Raw genomic sequence first — 27,207 nt, forward strand, 5'->3', positions numbered from 1 at the left:
ATCAACTTCAGTTCATTATCTCCGATCCCTCAGCACTTGTTCTGTTCCTTTATTAACTGAGACAGAGGGTGTCTCCTGAGCTCAGGTCCCAGCGAGCTGCAGCCTCGGGTCCAGTCTGACAGCACAAGGCGGAAATATTTTCGTTTTATGCAACAGTTTGGCAGATACCAGGGAGGAACCTCTAGAGACTTCATTACGATCCAGCTGCAAGCAGATCGTGGTGGAGATGTTGCAGCAGCATGACCGATTACACTGCTGCTCTGCATGAACACAAACACCACAGTCAATGGCAGTGTGTGTGTGTGTGTGTGTGTGTGTGTGTGTGTGTGTGTGTGTGTGTGTGTGTGTGTGTGTGTGTGTGTGTGTGTGTGTTGAATAGGATACGGAACAATCTCCATTCCAGCCCATAAATTGCCTGCTGCTAACAAGTGGAGTCTTGATAGATGTGAGCAGCTGGGAATGGAGGGAAACTAAAGAGAGATCGAAATAATGTTGAGAACCTGCCAAAACCGAGATGCAAGGACTCTCATGCGTACACCTGCAAGCACCTTTAGTCTTGAAGTTGTGAGGACATTTTGGTCATTCCTCACAGCAGGAAAAGATATTTCTAAAAGTGGTTGATTAAAGCTGCACTAATCCATATTACTGTGGTTGGTACGTGACACTTGTAGTCACACAACCACAGAGAACAATCACACGACTGCAGTTCCCCTCACCTCTACGGAGCTTTTTAGTGTCTTTCAGCTCATTGTTTTAATTTAACAGGGCACAGCTTTGCCGTTTTAGTGCTTACTGCTACTCAGAGCTGTTTTCAATCAACTTTATGAGGCGATAATAATGTTGAGTTCATAGCTTGTTCTGCTTCCCACGAGTGGCCAAAAATGAAGATAGGAGTTATGCAGGTATAGCGTTTACATAATTACACACGGAACACTTTTAAAGCCACTACGTCCTCACAACTACAGCAGAGCTGGGCTGTGCTGTATGTGTATCTGTGTGTGTTTGTGGCCTGCAGCGCAGGTCCAAGATCAGCACGTAACATAACATAATCATTCACTGACCTGAAGTCGAGCCAAACTGGCTGCAGACCATTTCGTGGCGCAGCCCCTGATCGAGACGGTGCATATTCAATATTACAACACTTCAACCTTAGTTTGACAGATTACGGTGAAAAACTGCAATCAGGAAATGTTGGATTACATCTGTATCCCATGAGAGACGAGCTGCATCCATCTTTGTCAAAAACTCTGTCTACAAATTCAGTTTTTATTCGCGAATCATCATTTCGCAATTTGGAAAACTCCTCTCATTTCCACTGCAGTTACACTGAGACAGATAGAAGTGTCAAGAACCAGAAATGAAACAGGAGGAGAAAGGTCAGTTTGAGCAAAGTGACATTCTCTCAAATTAGTTGACGTAGTTGAGCAAGTGAAAAATTTGTTGTATTTTATTCTTTTTTAAACTTGCAATATTATTATTATTATAATATATTGTTATCTTATGAGGTCTAAGATTGCATTGCCAACGGCTGCTTCTCTTTAATTGTTGTGCATGTGACAATAAATAGCATTGAACTTAAAATGACCCCACAATCAGGTGTGTTTTTACCAAAAATCTTCTTTTCTACTTTATGAAAGAAACAATTGGTTTAAAGAGGCCAAATGACGTACCTTGTTAAGACACACTCTGGTGTCTGGAAATATTTTCAGGTATCAAACACAATAGACTGTGGAAACGATACAGAGCCCAGACAGGAAAAAAGAAAATAGCCTGGAACAATATTCCCACTGTCATAAAACATGGAAACCCCCTTTGTCAGAATGACGCAGAGGTCTCCCTCCTGCTGTGAACACACCCCTTCCCACACGGAAGCTCTCATTAACCCGAAATGCTCCACACTTCCTGCTGGTCAGTGATTGTGTCCCGGTTAAGGGTTTCTATGGCAACAGTTGTTTCATGGGAGGAAGAGAGGTCAAATGATGGCGACAGCGATGGCGACAGCGAGATGTTTGTCTGATGTACAAACAGTAACGAGCTTTGTGTTTGTTTGCCTGTTACGTCATGCAGCTTTATGGCTGCAGGAGCAATATACAGTGGAGATTAAATACAGCAGTGATAGAAAGTAACTCAGTACATTTACTCAACTACTGTTCAATTATAAGGTACTTTACTTGAGTATTTGTATTTTCTGCTACTTTATACTCTCAGAAGCAAATATTGTACATTTTACTTAAAACTCTTAAAATGGCACTAAAACATATACTGACAGAGTTTAAAATGCATTTAGTTAAGAAACAAATATGTTGCATTGCATCACAGGTAGGACACTGTATTTTAGTGAAAAACCATTAAACAAAAGGTAATCCTGAATCATGAATTCATAAATAAATAAAAAGCAACATTGTGTAAGTCTCTTTAGTTTTTAAGTATTTTTCAAAGTCAGGCTCTATCACTTCTCTTCTGATGACAAGAGAGCTTTTTCAAGTCACTCGTGTGAGGATAGCCGAGATTATTCCGATAACGGAAATTCATCATGATCAACTTATTGTGGGTGTTTTTTTATACCAAAACTCCAATATGATTATATTTTCGCTCCTTTAAACACATCTTGCAACATAGCTGTACTACAGAATACATACTAGAGACAGACAATTAAAGACACAGAAAACTGAGATTATTACGTCACCTATATATGAGAGTATAACAGGAAACCTGCATCTGATGATGTTTTGGGTTCTCTGAATCATACCGATAGTTTTAATGGACTACCAACATGGAGAACAGGAGACAGTCATAACATGTCTCATGTGGAGCTGATGTTTGTGGCTTCCATCTACCTCCCTCAAACTGACATAACAACATTAAACTAAAGCCAAACATCAGCTGAGTTCATTGTGTTTATTACTCTGAAATCGTCCATCATCATGTTGTGATTCATGAGACAAACATCCAAAACCATCCAGGGACACATAACTTCTGAAAGCACTTCTGCTTCTTCTCATAGCAGATTCAAAACAAACACGTCATCAGAATGACTTTATACTTGGGAGGACTGTTAATAAACAGCAACCTTTTCAAACTAATTGTACTGCAAGGTGCGTACTGGATGGCTGAAATGTGTCGATGGTCTGGTTTATTTCCCCAATAACAATACAAATTCTGGAAAAAAACGCCACTCCAGGAACAAAAAAAGAAAAACAATACCCTAAAACCTGGCCCTTTGAACAGCAAAGAGCTCCTGTGTCCTATCATGTACCCGGCAAAATGTAGTTCATCTGTAAAATCTAGAATATTAACAATGACTTTTAAAAGCGCACGTATAAGAAATAGTACATAAAAAGTTTAGAAACAGATTTTCAACGCTGCCTGATCCATTTGAGAAGAGGTGACTCAGAAATTCCGACCCCCATCATTAGCATCCCCTACACCGAACTCCCCTGCGGTACAGTGGAGATAATTGGGTCTGGACCAGAGACCTGAAGATCATTTCATCATCAGAAGGGCTGAACGGAACAATTTGTGGTCCGCTGGGTGCTTATTATGGTCAGAAGTGATCTTACTGGTATGCTGATAGACTCCATGTTCACGCGTGTGTCGTGTGGTCAGACCACCTCTGCCTGGCTGGAAGAGTTTAACATCTGACCTCTGATACCATCAGAAATACAGAGAGGATCAACTGATACCGTGTTCTCCACCATCTGAAGCATAACAGGAAGCCTGCAGCTGAATAACAATCAGTGTGTTGATGGTGTTTTTGGGTTATCTGAGTCACACCGTCCCTGCAGCTCTGGAAGGAACATTAACAATTGTAACATTGTGATCACAGTGTCTCCTGTGCAGCATACGCTCAACTTTCTCATGACACAGAACCACTTGTCGCTCCCTAAAAAGTCTGCATGCTCACAATCTTGAACTGCTGCGGGGCAAGATATCATCTCAAGATGTGCTTTGACTGTGAGAAATGAGTCTCTCAATCACATAACTGATGCAGATTCAAGGATGAATACCTTTTGCTCTGAGAGTGAGACAATCCCTGGATGACAGCCCTGAATAAATCATTTGTAAGGACCCGCAGGGTTTAAAGATGGATTGGATTCACATGAATTCCTGATAGCTGGGGTCTCTTTGTGGCTCACTAGCTTCCCTCAGTGTGTGGTTGCTCTCTCAGGGATGGGTGGATACTCGCAGTGCTTGGATCGAGTAAAAACAGGGTGGTTGTTTGAGTCACAGTGTCATTTGGCAGGCTGCACCATTGAATTATAAAAGCATGCTGCTGGTATGCTTTGGAAAGGAATGTGAACAGTATTATAATTCATACGGCATGCTATGGGACGAGATTTACTGTTGTGTTTTGCTGTGAAGCATATTTGGTATGAAGTTTGGTGATGCTGTCACAGCCTAAAAAATATATATTTCAACATTTGGGGGGGGGGGGGGTGCGTATTTGCTTTCTTTCCCAGCGTGAGATGAAAAGTTTGACACTCGTCTGATGTCTGTGGGTGTGATATGTGGGAGTCAGGGCAAGGTTAGCCTAGCTTAGCATAAATACTGGGGGGAGTAGGGGGAAGCAACTATAGCCTGGGTCTACAAAGTAAAGAAATACGCCCTGAACTGCATTAGATGTTTTGTGGTGTTTTTGGCCACCGCGGTACAGTATTTCTACCAATGGATAATTGTTATTTGCTTTATGACGTTACATACCAAACATGACGAATTAAATCAAATGATATAAACCTGATCATTTACGGCTTTAGAGCGGTTCAAATGCTGCAGAGTTGGCTAATCAGAGGGATTTTAGTAACTGAATTTGTAAATGTTACGTGTTAATCCGAGGTAGAAACTATTTTTTGATGTAGAAACATTAACCAAAACACCGTGAACATTTTACAGAAGATTCCAGCACCATATTTCAATGTACAGGATTAGCATGTTAATAAGAGATGTTGATTCTCCACCACAAAAATCTGCTGCCTCTCTGACACATTTTCACCACTGATACTCTACTACGCCCTCAGACTACAGTGTTTCAAAAAATGATGTAGGACAAAGAAAAGCAATGCGTAGGATTTGTTGGCATTTAGTGGTGTGGTTGCAGATAGCAACCAAATGAATACCCCTCCACCCACTCCTCCCTCGCCAACACTCAACGTAACTTGAGCTGCCGAGTATAAAACCGTGGTAACGCCGCTCGCCTCGCTCAGAGGCCATCCTTCTACTTAAGAAGCAACGGAGGTCAGGCGGAGAGTTGGCCGCACCATGATTTTGCAACCTGCGGCTCAGGTCACCACAGTTTCACAAACAGGTCAGAGATCTGCGGTGGTAAAGTAAAAAATCTCTCTCTAGAGTCATTGAGGTTTGTCCGTTCTGGGATACGTACAAACATGGCTGACTGAGTAAGGAGGACCTGCTCCCTATGTAGACATGAAGAGCTCATTCTGATCTGACACTTCTTAGTTTCAGTTGATTATACACCGATGAAAGCATATTTATGATTATTATATTGCATTTCTGCTAATAGATCCCGTAAAATGCTTCACACTGGCTTTTCCAACAGTCACATCATTTCAAATGTATTTTACTTAAAATCAGATAAAGTTCCTCAATGGGCTTTAGAGGCACAGATCAGCAATGGTTCACAAGTCACGAGGCAGCCAAAGCTGTCAAAGACACCAAGAAGATATGTCACAAAAAATAAAACTCAGCAATAAAAGGAAAATCAAAGAACTCTCAGGGGAGGCCATTAGAAGACAGCCAGGGGTCATGAAGAAAAGCAATTAGAACAAAATGAACAACAGTAGAGTGTCTCCTTCTCATCATCCCCTCTACATCTGTGCCGTCAGATCATGTGTCTATAAGGCATTGCATATTCATCGAAGAATTCCCATTCCTGAGGATGCCACAGATGTATAATGAAAGTGTTTTGATTGAATTACCCTTTGATCGGATTACATGCGCTGTCATTGAGTAATGAGTGACAAATGACTTCAGAGGAGAGGAGAGTTCAAATAGTTATTCAATCAAATTGCATCAAAATGCAGACCACAACTCCTGATGGATGTTATAAATGTGTTGTCATGTCTTTCACAAGAATGTGAGTCATTTTCCAAAAGAGCCAGAGTATCACATGGCAAGCCAAGGGGTTTACCCATAGTCACGGTGCAAAACTCCTTTTGTATAGGCGAAAAGCTCAGTCATCAAAACCATTTGTATGTGAGAGAACACTGGGGGAGAAGAAGAAATGCTTGGGCTGGGAATAAAAAGGCCGTAGGGTGTGTGCTGTTTCACACTCTGTTTTTTTAGCTTCCTCAATTTGACTAAAATGTCATACAGTATCATGTATACGTGACTTGATGTAAACTTAATGTGACCACATAAGAGAATCCTACACTGCCCTCTCTGGTTGACATAAAGCATCACTGAAGTTTGCTCTGTTGCACCTGTAACCACACCCAAAAGTAATGTCGCAGTGTACTGACCACACCCTGGAGTACACTTCTACATCACTGAAGCAAGGTGAAAAGGTTAAACCTCTGGAGGCCAAAAATATGTTCAGTTTTGTTTAAAGTTCGCTCTTTTAAAGGGTATCCAATAGACACAGCAATGCAGCAGCAAAAAGCAGGTAAGAAAGAATAATAACAATGCAGATTCCAAAATATATAAAGAAGTCATTTCGTGCAAACAGCTAATATGGAAGGAACTACTTTGTTTGGCCTTTGTTAGGCCTGAAGCATGCTGTGAATATTAAACTATTATCAGGCAGGGCTCCATCAACCTCAGACACACCGGTGGACAAGCTCATTTTCACCCTTTTTTCTATGCAATGCTATGTGACATACTTTGAAGTGAATATATAATGAACTAGACAGTGCAGATGTCTGCTAAGTGTGTTTGCACCGACCAATCGACACAGAGTCTATGGGTTTCACCTACCGGTACCATGTCTCTGGGCAGAGAGTAGTGGCTCGGGTTCCACGATGCACTCAGCTGTGTTATCACTAGCAGCCCTAGAGTCAGCAGGCAGTCAATGGCAGAATAAAGCAGGCAATATAGGGTACTTTGAGAAAGTGTAAGTCACCGCAAACACAACATGTATTTGAGCATGCAGCCATAACTGGCCACCCAAAATGTTATCCAGTTTGCTGCAGCAGAATACGAGATTGGCTGTGGACAGACACAGAGGTTGCACACTCACTCACAGACGCATGTTGACACGCGAGCTATATCGCATGATTGTCCTGGAGATAATAAATTCAACAGAGATTTGTAAAGGACCCTATCCCCTGTTTTCAACAGGGTTTCCCATGTTTAAAAATCCCACATGTACCTGCTAATGTTTCTGGGAAAAGGGTTTTAGTGTACACTCCAAACAGTTAACTTAACAAAATAACTCCCTGAATGCACTAAGTTGAAGTTTTATTTAAACTGCAACTGAGCAAGACTGTGGTTACCATCTTTTTATGAGGCATTAAACGTCATGTATCGAATGTGCTGGCGAACAATTGTATTCCCTTCCTTTTGCCTTGAGCTTTAAACTTGGCTTACGTTACCCCCTAGGATTTCACAGTAATTAACTTCTCAAAATGACGCCTGTGGCTATCTCATTTTGCCAAACAGCTGTTTCATGGCCTCTAGGGATGAGCGAGAGAAGAGGTCCAGGATAGGAGAGAGATGATTCGACCAAAAGACTGAGAGGCACAGAGACGGGAAAACACAAAGAAGGAACAGAGACAGGGAGACGGAGAGAGAGCTGGACAGACGGACAGAGGGACATAAAGAGAGAGGATTCAAACATGTGAGGCCGTCCACACTTGCTCGATTGTGTCAGTGGCCAGAAGCGAGAGGAGGAGAGTGGGAAGAATAAAACAATTAACATGAACATTACTCCGGGGAATGTGGGTTTCCTTGACAACAGCAGGCATAGCAAAACAGACGGGCCCTTTGATAACAATTCAAAACAAACAGAAACGTCTCCCTTATTAGCACCCGGGCATTTGTTAAAAGGGGGCATCCATTCCTGTTATCCCACAGGGGGAAAAAAATCAAATTTATTTTCCAAATTCTTGTTTTGTATTAATTTAAGCTTCTAGCTTAACGGGACGAGAGGAAGATGAGATGCTGGCAGACCCTCCTGCCCCAGATTGTGCACCAGAGAGAGAGAGAGAGAGGTGTGTGTGTATGTGTTATAATTGTAAATGTGTGTTGTGGGACGGGTGGGGTGCAGTGTTTGATCAGCCAGCAGGTCCACCCAGTGCTGGCAAAGATGCTAATGTATAATCAGTTGCACCTTGGAGGATTTGAATCATTTTAAAGCAACACTTCAACATTTTCTTTGCTTTTCTTACTGAGAGTTAGACGACAAGATTGCCACCACATCTGGACAGAGAATAATAAGCTAAAACCAGCAGTTGGTTAGCCTAGCTTAGCATAAGCAAGGGGGAAACAGCTAGCCCAGCAACCTCACAGTGACGACAAGACTGTGTCTTGATAATATGTTAATCGGTGAGCTTTGAACATGCTGGTGGGTGGCTTGTGTTTCCTTCAGACAGAGCAAAGCTTGCTGTTTCCCCCCCGTTTAGCCTTTACGCCAAGCTATGCTAAGTGGCTACCGGCTCCAACTACAAATTCACAGTGCAGACATAAGAATGTTTTTTTTGCATCTTCTCATTTAAATCATTTAAATATTCTGAACAAATCCTGGCAGGACAGGGAGATGGGTGAAGATTGGCCAACTGTTCAGTCATGCATGAGTCCCCTCTCGCCACCCCCACCCATGTTCTTTCTTTCTCTCTCCCCGTCTTTCTGGTGGCAGTCGAGCCAAATGAAATCATTACATAGCATGATACCAACGGCTTGCACATTTTACGCATGGGTGGGCAAAGTGACCCAAAATGTAGCGTCAGAGCCACACACTGCTCACTGAACTAATTCCAGTCACAATAGCAGCGAGGCCGCCAGTGAATGTAAATGTCAGATTTCAGAGGGAATAATCGCAGCCGTATGTTGCGAAATGAGTGAGCTTTTTGTTGTGAAATAAACAGCTTGCTCACAAGTGAACGGCCTTTTGTGATGAATGCCAAGAGTCATGGGTGGTCAACCAAGTAAATGAACGGTGTGAAAGTTTGCTTGGGCAGAACATTGATGCATGTGTGCTACATAATTATTTAATGAGTAGTTTGATGGCATTTGTGGATGTGACACTAAGAGAGGGAGAGGGAGGGGAATCTAGTGTTGATCTAAAGAACACATGTTGGCCATTGTTTGTGTGAGGAGCTGGTCACAGTATACGGGCAACGTCTCAATTTTTTCTCTGAAACAAACACACACAAGCTCCTTTTCCATCATCCTCTCTTCACTGCCACATTTCCTCTCTTCCTCTGTACGACTTCCGTTCTGGACAGACACTCGCCTCCGTCCAGCTGTTTCGGCCTGTCGATAACAAAACATCATGGCTGTAAACTCTGAGCAGCCCCTCAGAGTTCGGCTTATCCTCTTCTAAAAACTAAAGTAATACAATTATGAGTACACAATAGCTTTAGCATAGCCTTGCACACGGTTATTAAACCATTACATTGGAAAACTCCTAATAAATATGCCTTCATAGATAATGTTTAATGGTATTAGAACAAAGCTAAAAGAAACAACTAATAAATTAATGATTTACTTATTCTGTCTAGGTTAGTTTTAAAAGGAACATTTTTTTTGGGGTTGCCAGGTTGTGAAAAATCCCTGTACGGTGCTAATCCTCTGCAGGACACTTGTAATAACAGCCCTTTAATTAATCAGTAGATCCTCTAATGGACCACGTCATTTCTGAAATAAAACTCCCGCTGAGCACCTGAGACAACATCCATTCACTCACAAATGATTTCAATGTAGGCTAACTGCAGACTATATATAGGACGTATGACGTTTATTGATGGGTTACAAAAACATGTATAACTGCAACCAAGCAGAAAGGATAAACAGTTATTCTGACAACACAAAAGTGAACCAATATATACAGAATTAATAAATTAGTAATTCATCAATAACATCATTGGGTTTAATTGATAAACCTTTTATAAAGGGTGGAAAAGTTACCTCATTATTCAGTGAGGCTTAGTGCTAAAACAATTTGTCAATTTATGAATCTGTCAATCAACAGAAAGTTAATCAACAGTTATTTCAGAAATATAATCTGTATTTATTGTTTTGAGAAAAGAAATACAGCTACTTTTCATACGAGACTGAATCTATTTGGGTTTTTATTGTTCAGACAAATTAAGCTGACTAAATCTGTCGTCTTTTTTCGAGTACTTTTTTCCAGCATTATTTTCTAAAATTCCGTAGACGAAACAATGAATTGATTTAGATGCAGCCCTGATTAACTGTTTGACGTGTAGTCTATCCAAAGTGCACCGAAATGTGTCTCAAAGCGCAAGACTTGTTCCAACAAGTGCACGACACTCAATACAACAGACTTGATTTAATCATTAACTTGGTAGCCAGCAGCAGTGATGTGATGCGTCACGTGACCGTGTCGGATATACTCGCTCTGTATATCCTCGCCGGCAGATGTGACACTGTGAGCGACAGACAGACAGCCTCCTCCAGCAGCGCACGATGATCCAACTCCTCCGCTGTCGACCCGGCTGCTGCTTTCGGAAAACTCCAGACTGTCACGGATAAAATAAAGTGGTCAGTTCCTGAAAGAAACGCCGAGGTGGTTCATTTTTTATCCCCTGCACCAGTTGAACTCCCTTCGCGGACTCTGCCTGCTCTGGACTCTGGTTTCAGTGTTCAACCACCGGCTCACCTGCAGAAGCAATAACGATGCGCTCCCGGGCTGCGCTCCCCCGGTAAGTCACCTCTCCGTCCGCCCGTACCGGAGGGTTTACAGAAACCCGAGGAGTCAGTAGGATGAACTTGTAAATTAAGAAATAAATGTTGACTGCACTTTTACTCTTTTAGCAATGCAGTGGTTATTAGACAAATTGTGTATTGTATCACCCCTAAACCATTTACAAAGTCTATTTTCACGCAACTAAATGTTATTCAGCCACTCTTTTAGGCTTTAGGCCAATCCCCAGGCCACTTTAGGAATTTCCCATCACATCCTGGCCTATATTTGCCCTGTCTGTCATATTTGCAGCATTAAAAACAGTTGCAGCTGCCAAATTCCAGAGCAGATAAAAAAAAAAAAGTCTTCAAGTTGAAATGCTCCTCAACTCCCATGTACTTATCAATCCATGATGCTGAGTTTAGGAATGACAATGTTTTTCATGCAGACAGTAAGAGGGGCCCAGACATCCGGTCACGTTTAACAGCATCACATGATTTCTACATAGTTTGAGTCCGTCAGTGAACGGGTCTTTAGTACAGAAGTTCACCTGATCGGTCCTCCTGTCCGTCCACAGGTTCACCTCCCTCCTGTTTCTCCTCTTCCTTGCCCCTGTTTTCTCCTCTTCCTCCCGCCCCCAGTGGGTTCTCCAGCGTGTTCCTGTGGTCTTCGCCCAGCAGACGGAGGCTCGTTCGGCCCCTCACTTCCTGTCTCCGGCCCGCTTGGATGTCAGCTCCCCCTGTGACCCAGAATGCCACAAGAGGGCCCCTCGGCCGAGCTACTGGGACCTGCGGCGTCTGCTGGCCTACGAGACACTCCACTCTGATGGTCAACTCACCGAGACCGCTATTGGGATCTACGGCTACGACCCCAGTTCCAACACCAGTCCGGCCTACTCCGCACGGCCGTCTGGGAAGACCGAGCGGTCACACGTCAGGAGGAAGCGACAGATCTTCGGCCATGATGGGCGCTTCAGCATTGCCGGTCAGAACTTCCTGCTGAAATATCCATTTTCGGTGGCTGTCAAGCTGTCTACCGGGTGTTCTGGTACACTGGTGGGGGACCGTCATGTTCTCACAGCCGCTCATTGTGTTCACGATGGTAAAAACTATGTGAAAGGAGCCCAGAAGCTCCGGGTTGGGTTTCTCAAAACCAAGCAACAGGACACACGGGCTTCTTCCAACTTCACAAACCATGTTGAAGGTGGCCCCGCTCCTTACGGCCCGCCAACCAATGACAAGATGAAATTCCAGTGGATCAGAGCCAGGCGCACCTATGTGCCCAAAGGATGGATTAAGGGGAATGCCAATGACATTGGGATGGACTATGACTACGCTTTGCTTGAGCTCAAGAAACCCCACAAACGCCGCCACATGAAGCTAGGAGTCAGCCCCCCGGCTCAGAGGCTGCCCGGTCGACGAGTCCACTTCTCAGGATTTGACAACGACCGTCCCGGCAAGCTGGTGTATCGCTTCTGTCGGGCCGGCGAGGAGACGTCAGACCTGCTGTACCAGCACTGCGACGCTAAGCCCGGTGCCAGCGGGTCAGGAGTCTACGCCCGGATGTGGGACGGCCGGCGCCAGCGCTGGGAGCGGAAGGTGATCGGTGTGTTTTCAGGGCATCAGTGGGTGGAGCGGCAAGGGGCGTCTCAGGAATTTAATGTAGCGGTGAGAATCACGCCTCTCAAATACGCTCAGATCTGCTACTGGATAAAAGGAAACTTTGTGGACTGCCGGGAGGGGTGAAGGGATCGAGCTACGAAACCACAGGCCCACTGCTTCCTTATACGGGAATATTTGTGGCTGCAAGAATCCACACTTTCTACCCCCATCATTTGAAGTACTGACGCAACATCAATATGAATCGATTCGTTTTGTTTGTTGCTCCCCCCCCCCACACACCACACACACACACACACACTATAAGTAAAGCAAAGACAGACACGTTTCTAAAACATGAAAAAATGAATTACGTTCGCGTTGACTGGGGAAACATTCAGGTCATGTGGTTTTGCAGAACAGGAGCAGGTTCATCTGTGTTTTTGGAACATTTATCTGGATAACAATCTGGGAGACCTTCAGATCTGGAACACGGACTGAAAAACAGGCCCTCAGAAAGAGCAGGACTGTAAAAACTGTTTCACTCTGTATTCTAGCCTTTTTCTTGTGCTAATACTAAAGATTTCACTGTTAAAACTCTTGGGAGTTTTTCGACTGAAAATGATTTTTTTTTTGTGGATGAATGTACAAGTCAGCTACCAAAGGTGCTAACAAGTTTCTCTCCAAACGATCACGTGTCTCCTCTCAGCGGACACACTAGTTATCTACAGTGTACTCGGTCAGCTTGGAACGGAATGATGTTAAATGACGTCAAGGCTGCAGATACTTGCTTTGTGAGGAACATTGTGTTTCGTGTTGTACTTTAATGCTTAGCTCCATCTGGTGGCAAAGATGAAACATTGCAGGTGTCCAGCGTGACGCTCACCAGGCCTTCATCAGCCCTTTTTACTCCTCGCAAAACATTTGTGAAAACGCAGAAACTGTAGTGAAACTGAAGCGAGAATGTGGCAAATTAAATGAAATATATACTTTGAAATAAGCAACTGTGTCACAGATTTCTTATCCGCCCGCTCAAACATATCGCTCACACAACACAATCTCTGTTTAAACACCATTTGTTTTATTTTGGATGTCAAAAGGCATTTTTATAAATGCTGTGGGTAAACTGAACAGTGTAAAAAGCTGAAATATGAGGACCAGCTCCAAAGACTTCTCCAGCAGTGCCACACTCAACGACAGGTTAAACCACCACTCTGAAACTGCATCCTGGGATATGGCACATAATACAAACTCGGCGACCCGATTTGACAACGGACACAGATCGACATCATCGGAATCAGTTCTAATTAACACCTGTACGCTCGAGGAAGATCACGTAAACCTCAGGGCAATGTGGGCAAGAGGTGAACCTAAAATCTTCGTCAGCGGTGAACATGTGGGTTTTACCACAACAATGAAGGCAGATTGAATGCGTCACTTGAGCAAAAAGGTAACATTCAAGTAAGAACTGACATAGAAACGGGATTTAAAGCAAACTTAAATATGTCGTCTTTCTGTGTCATTGAGATAAGGGCGAGTTAAAGTGTGACATAAGAGTACAACCACTAAAAAAAATAAAATTTCTGTGATGACGCTCAATCGGAGGCTACCAACTGCAAAAACATGGCAATTCATGTCAACAGCAACATTCAGTTGAAAGATTTGCTACATTCATGAGGAAAATGACCGGAAACAACACAGAAGCACCAGAGAGCTGATTTAAGGGCAGAGTTTGCAGACAAAGCACAACGATGGGCACGTTTATGGCATTTATGTGTAACCGAGAGACTCCTCACACTTCTTCTGAAGAGCAGAGCAGCACAGGTGATCCAGATGTGCACACATTGGCTCATCTCAAAAGTGTTTTCCTCCACCTCATCAATCAAAACAAAAAGAAAGAAAAACCTTGACTGAAGCGGCTAATTCATGACCATGATTTTAGCCAGGTGTGACTTAACAGAAAGGCAACAACATGCAAGGCAACCCATTTGTAACACCATTCTGGTAACTGACAATACATGAACTGGTAATGAAGAGATGCAGTCTTTACCCTACAGCCTTTGATTCTGCATTCATCACCGATGGAAATGTGACCATTAAACATCCTCTGCTGCTTTTGTTGCTGATGTTTTGCATTTTTGGTTGTGCTTTGATGCCTACAGTGTCTCACTCGTTGAGACCCTGGTGTACGTTTGTAAAGACTGCTGTTGTAACTGCCCTCCAGACAGCCAGTGACGTGAAACAAGCAGATACGGACAGTAAAAACAAAAGTGAATGAGGAAGAATGCAGACTTCTCTCCAGAGGCAGTACATTAGAGTAGCTTCAGCGTTTTTCCTCCAGACTGATCTCAAGTCAGTTCGTAGGAACATTTCATTCCACTTGGTGGTAAAACTCCACGCTGATGCTCTGCTGCAAGCAAAAGTTTGAAGGAAAAAGCTATACCACTCTCTTATCTGCACATTAAATATGAAGCTACTGCAGGCACCTGGTTAGCTTAGCTTAGCATAAAGACGGGAGGAAACAGCTAGCCTGGCTCAATCTAACAGTTACATACCGCTTTTGTTTGAAAAATGTACTGTATTGAGGAAGGGGTTTATAAGCCAGAACCAAGAAACAGCCTGGCACTGAACCAACAAACGTTTTCACATGTCAATCTCTATTCTAATGAAACAAACTCAATTTCTACCATTTGACAGAGCAAAGACAGCGGTTTCCTCGTTTTTCATCTTTGTGCCGACATTAAGCCGACCCTCGCCTGCTGCGGCCTCGTATTTGATGCACAGACAGAGAAAATAAGCAAATTTCTCAAAATGTTGAACTTTTGCTTTAAAATCACCAGTGAAAAGGTGCTGAAGATGCTGCAAGCAGTGACGGTCAGTTTTTACTGGTTCTAGATCAAAGCCCTAAGAGCCTCGGGGTTGAAGCAGAACAATCGGGATTAATGATCTCAGGCACGGCTCCGTCCACAGATCGGAGTCGCTCGCCTGGTTGAACCGACTGTCAGAGGCCAAGTCCTCTCTGATTGGCCAACCTGCACTTAAAATATCTTTGGTGAGAGTCACTGCATGGCATTCCCTGACTTCCCTGTCGCCTAGCATCAACATTACACAACATGCTAATGTCGTCAGCGTGGTAATGCCCTGCGTAACTCGAAATGGTATACAAAATAAAAATATTCTTTAAATAGGTATATATATAAACATTGCAATAAAAATAGAACCGTATCAAAAAAACGATTGTGAGTTCATAGTCTGGCCCCGGGGCCTCCAAGCAGGAGCGCTAACCCTTCAGCTGACCGCCGCCCGTCTCCCCTCCACGTCCAGAGTACGTAGGTGAGGTCTCGCTGCGAGGAGCCTCTACTGCGACTTGAGCCCCAGGCTGCTGGAGGACAGAGGGTAGGAGTAGGCTTTGCCCAGCACGATGCGGTCTCGGAGCAGTTTAAAAAGGACATAGTAGTTGCAGAAGAGAATAAGGCCCAGAGACAGAGTGTGGTTCCAGCGCTCAGAGCGCAGCAGAGAGTATAACTGGTACAAAACCACACTGGACTCGATCCAGATCAGCAGGTTTAGGATCCGCAACGGCTTGTGGAACAGGAACTGGAAGACCAACAGAGAGGAGGAGAAGAGTAGAAAATAAATTAAAGAGCATATAGGAGGTCAAAGATAATGATATTTAATTTGCAGGGGGTGGACACGATAAAATGAGCTCTTGTGCAATATAATAAAATACAGTCCCTGCAACCAGTCTGTGTGAATCATAGCGAAGGTTTCCAGTCAAAAAGCTTCTACTTGATGCAGACCCGTATTGAGTAAAACTCGTGTCCAGCTGGCGATTATCAAACTGTCTTCAACCTGGTTATTGTCCTGCTCTCCTACGTTTGTGTGGTTAGTTTTTCCTCAAACAACCCCATCTGAACATGAACGAGTCGGTTATTTGTGTTCATTTTCACAACTTGTAAAAAAACCAAATCATTTCTTCTTCTTTCTGCAACACGTTGCTCTGATGAATTACTTAAACGTAAAATATGACCAACGTGTCACCTAGCCCAAGCTGACCGACCACATGTGGTATCTCCGTAGCCGCTGCTGCCCAACGTGTAGTTGCGTTTTCGAGGAGGTGCACCACGTCAGCAATGGCGGAGCATACACATGTAGCTGCCATAGGTACAGCTTAACACATGTAATATGTGGCTGTGCTAAAAATGAAGATTTCTGCTGAAGCCTTTATTTTCTATATTTTTCAGGTCAGGTGGTGCATTTTTCGCTGTCACAGGCTGCCACAGCTGTGCGGTATTGTATATATGGTAACGGTGTCCTTATTATTTTGTCCGCCCTCATCTCGGTGAATAATTCACGGGTTACAGTACACATACTCACATAAAACCTTGCGTGGGAAACATCGGAGGGCAGAGCGACGTTATACGCTCCGACTGCCTTATACAGAGACCGACTGTGTCGTACCAACACCCCCTGAGGCCAAATGGTACTTTCTGACCACCTGCAACACAAATCCACACCACAAACTGTTAGCGGAGTCATTTTTGAACCCGTGTGTGTGTGCAAACGTGTGCACAGAGCGCCACTCACACATGCTGAGGCGCGTTGCTGTACGAGCCGTGCTCCAGTTTCTGCCAGCGGCCCAGGTGAGCTGCCGAGCGATGAAGCAGGTCGCAGTAGCTCGGGGGGAGCAGCTGACTCATCAGCATGACAAACGCATTGATCCACACCATGATCAGGTGCTCACATGACCAGCGCATGTCATAGTACTGGGTGCTCTGTTGAAGGAAAGCGACAGCATGGGTAAGCGTACCTTGACATTAACAAGGAAACAGGCGACATGAATGGTAAAGATGGGATAAGGGGGGGTGCGGGCATTGAAAAAAACTGAAAAAATCTGCACGATAAAGCAATGATGCTCAATAAAATAAACAGATACCAACCTTAACGAAGCAGAGAGGCAGGAAGGCTACGTAGTAGGCGCTGAACAACGAGTTGAACAGCACTTCCTTGATTCGCCGGTTGAAGTCGCTCTTCAGCTCCTCCACCTCTGCTCGAATCAACTCCGGTGTGTGCGAGTGTGTGTGCGGTGGGCAGGTGTGCGTAGGCATGTGCGGTGGGCTGGAAAACTGCTCTCTGAGGTTCTCTCGCAACAGGAAGAGGAAGTCACGCGGTCGAAAGAACGGGCTCTCCGTTAGGTCGGTCTGCTGGTGGTGGTCGGCGGGGTAATCGCAGTCAGCCGGCGGCGTTTGGCTTTTCCCTCCCTCCTGATGGAAGCAGCATAGCGGGACGTACACACCAAATCTGCCACGGTAGGAGGGCGGGGGGCAGATGAGGAGAAAAAGGACAGAGCAGCGAGTTTTAGTTTCAAATAAAATGACGGCAGAGTGAGTAGGGGACACGTATGCTGTGAAAACATAATGCTTATCTGAAATAAGACACATTAAGGGAGGTGTCCACACATAAAAAAGGACAAAACAGCAACACGCTCATCATGAACGACCCGATGAATCATCTGTTCCGAAGATCACACGTGTGATGGGCGAAAAGGAAACGTCTCATTCGTTTTATGAGTTTCTTTTTTCATCTTCCAGCACTGCACCACGACAGAAATGTAATGTTTGTGCATAAGAGCGATGGTTTGATACAATTCAGTCCTCGACCGACACAGAATCACAACAGAATAAATCTAATTTAAATAAAGATTTTAGTTTGATGCCACAGTAAAAAGAAAAGCAGAAAAACACACAACTCATCATGTTTTGCTGACTCCATTTCTGGGGTGGAGTTAATATGGTTAACAGATGGTTATGACAGCTGTAGTATTGTGGATCCTGTGTGTCATGAAAATATTACACACGGTTGGCAAATTCGATTTCAACCAGTCACCACTTACGTGTGTGTGTGCGTGTGTGTCGGTGAGTTAAAGCGTTACTTTGCTTCAAACAAAGTGCTTATCACATGGCCACACACCTTTACAACACTGGAATCAGCGGCTGCATCCCACAATTTCTGTGACTTTCTGTAAAACCCACAATTCGTCTGCACAACGTGAAGTGAGCAGAAGTGTAAAAAGTAAGCAGGGTTTAAACTTCTATTTATCCCCCCCCCCCCCCCCCCCATTCTTTACACAACTGCTTTAGTTTTTGTGGAATCAACCGAGCGAAACACCACGAATGGATTTGAGCAGAGATAAGAGCGACAGTGTGCACTGTTATCCTTCTAGCTTCTATGACGACGGGCCTTTTGCCCCGCCTTCAAGTGAGGCCATTCAGAACACGGACAAAAAAAAAGAAAGAAAGACGGTATAAACACTTCTGCTTTGAGATGTGGTCGGAAGGCAACTTGTACAAGCACGTCCTGGCCTTGAGAGGGTGGGGGTCGACGGGGGGGATTCAAAGACTCACGGGTAGCCCAGGAAGAGGAGGTTGAGCACAGAGTGGTTCTTGCAGAGGTTGACCAGCGTCCAGCAGAGCACCCAGCCGCACATGGTCAGCAGGCTGAGCCGAGCTGCGATCAGAACCACGTAGCGGAGCAGAGATCCGCCGCTGCTCTGAGACACCTGGACCAGACAGAGTCAGTCATCAGTGGGGTTTGATTCCCACAGGGGTTATGTGCACTAAAATGTGTTCGCCGATTGTTTGTGCGGGTCAGTGTGTGTTTACCTCTGAAACGATGGTCCAAACGAGCCTCCTGGCCAACATGACTGTGATGAAGATAGCCAGGTGGTAGTCCATTAGATGAAAGTTCTGCTCAAATAGAGGAGAAAGAAGCTATCGTTATTATTCCATGGAGATAGTATTTTCTTGTACATGATGAGTTGGACCTGAGCCTGCACAATAAAATCCGTTATGAGCGCTCAATAAACTAATCAGTGTTGGTGTGTGCAGCCAATACACTGTTACAAAACGTATTTCAGTGTCATCTTCGGTATTTTTTACACACACAAAAATAATATATTTATAATAGAGGAAGTTGGTTTTTACTCTTGAAGATACTTGTAGTTCTGAGTAAACAAGGTCTCAACCACAGCAGAGAATACGTTTCCAATAATAGAAAGTAAAGATAAAAAAGGCTACTGAAACTTAAAGTGAAATAAAAAGAGAAAGCAGCAAGCGTGTGCGTGTTCTTACAAGAGAGGTAGAGGCAGCGGGGTGGCTGTATGGGTACCACCACACCGTCCTGTAGATGTTCATGTACTGGACAAACAAGGCCACCAGCAAATAAAGGAAGAGCAGGAACTCAAACAGCAGGCTGCTGTCCAACGGCAGCTCGGGGATCCTCGCGTGTCGGACCGGCTCCGGAGTAATGAGGGCCGAGAGAGGGAGCGCAGACAGACCCACCACATTACTGCTCCTGAGAGACGAGAGACCACACACACACACACACACACACACACACACACACACACACACACACACACACACACACACACACACACACACACACACACACACACACACACACACACACACACACACACACACACACACACACACACACACACACACACACACACACACACACACACACACACACACACACACACACACACACAGTTTGTGAGCCATCACACCCGGTGTACCTACATACAGGCTGAATCTTTTTTTAGGAGTAAATATCATCCCAAACTAATCAATAACTACCGGTAAGTAAAAGATCTCCGTTCGGGCGTCCTGCCAGTTTTAAGAGAATTGGAGTTGATAATTAGTCATTTTGATAAACAATTCATATTTGAATAGTTCCAGCTTCTCAACGATGAGAGCTTGTTCATTTTGTTGTTTTACGTGATAGAAAATAGATTATCTGTTGTAATCAATGTGAAGATATCACCTCAGGCTTTAGGAACGTTTGATGGACATTTTTCATTGTTCTGACATTTAGTAGACTTGAATCCATCTATCAAATCAAATAAATGTTAGCCGAAGCTCGAAAGAGGATACTTTTGAAGTATGATATACAGATAAAAAAAGATTATTTTTTCATGAGAGGTGGTTTATCAGAGAAGGTGTTAGAATTAGACCTGAAGCTAGAAATGACCCCACAGCAGGCATGCAGCAAAAGAGTGGCCACTGACGCCTCAAGTCATTTCCACAACTGAACGGGTGCGTTGGGTGTTTTGCAGTGAGTGTGTGAACCTGAGACTCAAGTTAGCTGCCCGAGCTAGCTTGCAGGTTTGTGCTTCATTCATTGTTTAGTAATTGCAATGTCAAAAAATATGGAAAGGGCCCCGCACAGACCAATGTGACGTCTTCAAATTGTTCTGTTTTGAGCATCCAGCGGTCCAAAACATAAAGATATTCAGATTAAAGTCTTCCAGCAGCTAATCTGCACATGTAAGAATCTGGAGTCAGATCGAAATGCTTCTTTTTGTTCAACTTTTAAAAAGGCACATGAACGATGGAGGAACAATTTCCATCTACTTGGACGACAAAGAGCATTGAAGCCGAATGCTGCGTTCACACCGGGCGCATTGATTTTTTGACGCACTTCAAAATCGCGTCCAACGCGCCGCCGGTCGTGTTCACACCAAACGCCGCAAAATCTCGTAGCGCCGGAGAGGGGGCGTGGTTTATCGTCCTGGAAGCCGTTCACCTGGCCGTCATTTCTTTCCGCTATCAACCGTGACAGGAATAAGGACAATTGCTGCTTTGTACGTGTTGTGGAAGTCCCTCAAACATCGGAATGCCAAACGCCGTCATGTCTGGTTCATAATATTGTTCAGAGGAGCTCCGTGGATTGTATCGAGCTGTATTCACTGTCTAGCAAGCCACCGGTCGCTGTTTACTACAGCTGTAGGAACACAAAATAAACTGATTCGGCTGTGATTCAACGGCAATAAACCGACAAAAAGGGACTCCGAAATAACTACATAATGATACCGATTTGTAGGCTACTTGTCTTCTCAATGGAGCTCTGATGGATCGGTGCTAGGCTATGCTAACATCGTAGGAGCTCCACCAGCACTCAATAACGTCACGTAGACGTAAATACGGCAGCGTCTATTCATTGTTTGTACCGTATGGTTTACACACACACACACATGTATACACATAGTTTGGTCCGGTCTCTGTTGATATGAGGTATCGTAGAGCTCTGGGTGAACACAGACGGCTACAGGATTTATTTCCTGATTCAACAACGGCAGGAAGCCAGTGATGACAGGGGGAGCAACTCAACGCTGATAGGCTATCGCGCCACGCGATTATGTCGCTGAAGTTGAAAAATTTCAACTCGCGCGTTGGCGATTTTGCGGCGTCCAACGCGTCCACCGCGTCCACCGCACTGCAATAACTCGTCCAACGCGCCATCGCAAAATCGCGGCGCGCCAGTCTCATCGCGTCTGTGCATAGACGTTGTATGTAATCTCGACGCGCGTCAAAAAATCAACGCGACCGGTGTGAACGCAGCATTACAGTAAGAACATTTGAATTCAGTGCAAAGGGCGTCAAACATATTTATAAACAAACAATGTGAACATTATTTCAAGTCAGAGGGATAAAACCTGCATGACCTGTGACGACAGTATTTGAGCGGGTTTGTGCACTCACCTGTTCCTGAGGCCAGTACCATTGCCGAGGTTGCCTCCAACCAGAGTCTGCAGGGACGGCAGAGCAGAGCGACTGAGCTGCTGTCTGCTGGGGCCCCTGCGACCTCCTGGCATGGTCGCCAGTTACCGTTTTTCAGCTGCCGGGAGTCCTCCCCTTCTCCTTAATGTGCCACCATGTACAGCCAGGCCACTGCAGGGGGGGGGGGGGGGGGGGGGGGAAGAGAAGAGTGACTGCGTCAGAACAAGAAAAGTAAACCGGTCATAAAAATACATGCAAGGACGGAAGGAAACCCTGGAGTCACATTAAGTATGATTAGAGTATAACTCTGCCCCAAGGGATTTACTTAGCAAAGCGTAAACAGCCATATGAAGAAGAGGAAAAGAAGAAACCATTTTATTGTCATAAACACGAAATTTGACTTCTGCATTTGACCCATCCCTGTATATAGGGAGCAGTGGGCTGCCAATGACAGACCCTCTTAACCCAGTGAGCCACGGTCCCCTCCATATATAAAGAGCAGTTAAGTTATTCTGGGGAGGGATTATTAGAGCACAGCTCAGATCATCACGCTGGTTTTCTTTCCTTTACTGATACGAGTGTCTCCATCAAGTGTATTTGCCCATCAGCGTTACAGCAAACTGGCTCGTTCTCATCAAGCTGAGGGGCAATAAGCTACGTTTCTAGCGTACCTCGTGACTATTTTTTTCTTCAGGGTGTCATTAAAAACTGATGCGTTTGATTATTCAATACAAGGAGCGTGATTATCTACAACGGTTCATTTGTGCAAGACTTACGAATGTTCCTGCTACGTACAACAAAGTCGACATACCGGGCTTTAGGTTCGACATCCGACTGACAAACCAAAGCATGCTCTACCAGCAGAGAGCCACACAGATCTTTACAACGGGGGAATTAAAGGAGTCATCAGAGCATGAGAACAGGCCGGTCACAATAAATACCACAAAGACTTATCGTACAACATACGGACATGACCTTGATATTGTGTTTGTTTCCACAAGAATGTCAGGAACATTTTTAGCCAACATAATGCCAGAATTAACAGCTGGGTTTTCCCCAACACTATAAGATTTGGGAATTGGACACATTTTTTTAAGAATTAAAAAGGTGCATTCCTCTTTGAAAGGGGTATACTGGCATTATTACCTTATGATGTTATCATTATATCAGTGGCATGAAATGGTCTTAAAATGATAAATGTATTGCAATTATTTCTGGAACAATTGACCAGCAGAATTAGCCGTTGCGACAGCCCTACATGGGAATCATACAAACACGTCCATGTGTATTCATTCACGGACGTTTAAAGATGTCAATATCGAACCATCTGTCGGCGTGGCACTGCTCTGAGCAGCCTGTATCGGGAGACAAACTGCGTGTCATCGTGACATAAACTGTGTCAGTGTGGTACGTCTCAGCCCTCGCAAACCTGCCAGGGTTTTCCCCAGGAAGCGTTGAGCGCAAGGCAAGTTTATTTGTAAAGCACAACAAAAGGTCCCCGGCTAGAAACAAACAGGCAACCTTGGAGCTCCACCATTTCTGAACGTTGATGTTTTCTTTCTCAGAAGTGGATTCATTTGGGATTTTAGGTTGTCAATACTTTGACAAATAATAATTAGATATACTTGCTTTTTTTTTTTTTCATTTGCCATCCGTGACTGTGAACTGAACTCATTTGCATTTGGAATTGTTGGTCAGGCAAAACAAGTTTTTCTTGAAATGTGTGTGTAACGGTGTCAAATGTATGGTCATTTAGACTAGAGGGTGTGGTTTATAGTGCTGTTAAACCGTTTTGCATTTTACCAAGAGACAAGCCTTTCAATACAATGCAATACAGCTCTATCACAAACTAGAGCTTCTAGAGTCTAATCTGTTTCAACACAAGTTCTTGAAGGTAGGGTTAACTGTAGGACTGTTTACTGCATTACTTTATGCTGGCTGTACTTAATACAGTGGCAAACAAAACAGAGGAAACGAGTGAGAGACGTGTGTTGACTAAATGTATTGACCCATAATCCAGTAAACTTGATTCATAAGTGTTAATTTTAAAGTACATTTAGTGTGCGAGTGAGTGAGTGAGCTGCAGCATTGTAACCAAGTCTGAAAAATAGCCACAGAATGTGTCTGTTTGAGTCTATAGAGGAAGATTGTAGAGGATGATCTGAAGTATCAAGCACAACCTTATATTATTAAAGGGTACTATCGTACCTATCGTAGACTATCGTACTTATTTTCTGTAACTACGCAATCAATCTACTTCCTGTTTGAACGGGCACCCTCAGGCCCAGTGTACGTGAATAGTCATGTATTCGTTTTCAGGCGCTCATAAACAGAACCGTTCATGAACAGAACCGTATTAGTGTGGATGGAGCCCAAGTCTGCATGAAAGGACTGACAGGAAGAATCCACTCAATAGCCAACATATCCTTTAAGGGATTTGGGCTACATCAGCTGTCAGCAGACACTTTACACACAATATTTCCACTGTGTTCATCGAGACTGTCAGATACTGAAACTGACACCCTGTCAGCCAAAACACTACATGAGGAGGATACCTGAACCTCTTCTCAGCTCCCAGACTACAAGTACAAATCTTTCAGGGTTTGTATAATTCATAAACGGTGATATGAATAGGCCCTTTTCACAGCCCATATTTAAACTCATTATAGCAGGAAAAGCACAGGTGTACCTAATAACATTAACAATGGCTCGTAGTAATTCACAACCGCCTGAGCCCGACCTGTGAAGGGCCCAGTTTGGTGGTTGTGAGAGTGTGTTTGAAAAGAGAGAAAGAATAGGTGGACTTTTGCAAGCAGTGTTTCTGGAAGTCACTAAGAACTTACTTGGAACACGACTTTGTCACTTTCTGACCAGCCCGCCCGAACCTGCGATACGTTTCAGTAAGCTCACCCGACCTGCGCATCACTAATGGCTTCTCTCCATTTCAGTTTGTTATTTTGGTTCATTATATTGGGTTGTTTCAGGGTTAAAAATAAGAAATGTAAAAAACAAAAAAGGTCTAGAACCTCGTTAATGAGAGACAGTTGGTCTGAACGGACCCCCTTAGTTTAATTATTTAATTTACATTTAATTGGTTCAACTACCCAAAAATAAGTAATTACATCAAACAACACTTGCCTGACTTTACCACCTCAGAACCGGATATTTGCTTTGGAAGTCAATTTCCGGTACTAAAAATATAATAGCTTTGTTATACGATATACGATAACAAGCCTGAACTCTCCCTCAACAGAAACCATCAAGTAAGCGGATGACAGTCTACATTATATACATACATGCTCTAGAAATGCCAGACAGTGCTTAATTCACTGCATAGACTGTATTACTCAAAAGTTTAACTCAACAGCATTTTCCCTAAGGTATCATCAGTGTGATCAGTGCAACTCTGCAGAGGGAACCTCGTTACATAATTTGGTCAGCTGTCCGAAGCTGACCAAATACTGGGAGGACATTGGATCCTCACGACCTCGAGCTGATTATCCCTGATACAGCACAGGCACTGAACACATTAATGAAGCCTCAGACTATTTATTTATGGCCTTATAGCTGCGAAAAAAGTTCTAGTCCAACACTGAAAAACAACAGAGACACCTTCAGTACATCACTGGCTTGATGATCCGTCTAATACTCTCCACTAGGAGACACTCAGGTTTGAAAATGCATCAATAAACATACATGATGTGTCCCGGTCCACTTGATGAGCCAGTGATCCTAAGATCAGACATAAACCAGAGCCAGATAACATCCAACCTCCGTGTGTGTCAACATTTCCTTTATGCTCATAAGAAACATGATTGAGAGGATAACGGCATGCTCGGTGGCCAGTGTGCGACTGAAATATTAAAGATGAATCTTCAACAGGAAGCAGCCGTCAACACACGAACACGCATCGCAAGGGACCAAAATTACAGTTGAGTCAAAAGTGAAAACAGGAACCATGAACTAGAGGAATTAACTAGAGGAGGGATTGCAGGATAGTGTTTTGTAATTTTGTGGAAGTGCAACACATTTCTAGTTTTCCCCTAAAACACAAGTCCTTTAAAAGTTGTGGAATGTAACAAAGTACATGTACTCAACTACTGTACTTTAGTATAAATGTGAGGTACTTGTTCTTTACTTGAGTATTTCCAGTTGCTGCTACTTTACACCTCCACTCCACCCAATCTCAGAGACAAAGAATGTACTTCTACTTCTTATGCTGAATAAGTTATATTTTAAAAAGCCTCTTGGCTCTTTTTTGGGGGGGCTCATGACTTTATAGAGATACGTGGTTGTCACAGGACAAGCATATGACGATATTATAGAAAAAGAGGCATTGCTGTTGATTAAACTACTCATGCTAAACACACATTAATGCAGCAGTATTATGAATCTGTAAGTATGGTTCTGAATGCAGGACTTGTACTAGAGTACTTTCACAGTGTGGCAGTAGTTCTTTTACTAAAATGATCTGAATACTTCTTCCACCACTGTTAAAAAGCGAATAGGAAGCAGGAGAAATGTTTTTAAAAATGAAGCCCTGTGGAGCAGAAAGTCTTGACTTTTCTTTGGGGAACACTTTATTAGTGCGTGTTGGTGTGTTTTTTCAGAGACTTGCTAAGACATGCACCAACGCAAGACACCATGCAGCAGCGATGTCATTTTGTACACTGCGGAAACTTGTGAACACACTTCAACAGCGACGTTAAAACATACGTGTACGCTCGCAGCTTAACGTTAGCTGTTAGCTTGCAAATGTAAAGCTACATAGTTGTTGTTTTTTTGTCTAATCTCCGTAAAGCCATCGTTACTCACACAACACACGGTGGGGTGAAGTGAACGAGGATGCATCAGTCAGTTGTGTGGCTTCCAGCCTGACGAGTCCAGACAGCACCGAGCATTTTCTCCGCCTTCCAGCTTCAAAATACCCGGCTGCACTGGTGAGGTGACGAGCTACGACGGCACCGGCGATGCTGGACGGTCGCTTTCTCTCCGGGTTAAACACATAAAACACGGCTTTAAAAGTTAACCGCGGGCTTCAGGAGCAACAGTGTAAATGCGTTGCACGGAGACCGACGTGGCAAACCCGTACCTCCTCTCTCTGCGACGTCATCAGCCCGCGACTTCACTGCACAGTCGCAGTTCGACAAAGCGAGCGGCTGTTCTGGAGTCAGTGCAGTGCATTTAGTTTTTATGAATGATTGTGTTATTATTAATAACTTTC

General features: G+C 43.9%; 2 protein-coding genes across 2 annotated transcripts; one reads left to right on the plus strand and one right to left on the minus strand.

Annotated features, from left to right (window-relative positions):
- The first annotated feature begins 10,540 nt into the window (after nt 1-10,540).
- Nucleotides 10,541-13,970, plus strand: LOC306788962 (serine protease 23-like). Its single transcript, XM_079284701.1, has 2 exons — nt 10,541-10,838; nt 11,397-13,970. Exons 1-2 carry the CDS (start codon nt 10,813-10,815, stop codon nt 12,562-12,564), a joined length of 1,194 nt encoding a protein of 397 aa, XP_079140827.1. The 5' UTR covers nt 10,541-10,812; the 3' UTR covers nt 12,565-13,970.
- Nucleotides 13,971-14,121: 151 nt separating this feature from the next.
- tmem39a (transmembrane protein 39A) lies at nt 14,122-27,055 on the minus strand. The gene is made up of 9 exons (XM_079284690.1): nt 26,799-27,055; nt 21,966-22,154; nt 19,548-19,770; nt 19,080-19,163; nt 18,822-18,976; nt 17,358-17,718; nt 17,005-17,192; nt 16,795-16,915; nt 14,122-16,014 (listed from the first exon to the last, which is right to left on the minus strand). Exons 2-9 carry the CDS (start codon nt 22,076-22,078, stop codon nt 15,775-15,777), a joined length of 1,485 nt encoding a protein of 494 aa, XP_079140816.1. The 5' UTR covers nt 22,079-22,154; nt 26,799-27,055; the 3' UTR covers nt 14,122-15,774.
- Between the last annotated feature and the right edge of the window lie 152 nt (nt 27,056-27,207).

Source organism: Melanostigma gelatinosum (genome assembly GCF_949748355.1).
Source record: "Melanostigma gelatinosum genome assembly, chromosome: 2".
Classification (NCBI taxonomy): domain Eukaryota; kingdom Metazoa; phylum Chordata; class Actinopteri; order Perciformes; family Zoarcidae; genus Melanostigma; species Melanostigma gelatinosum.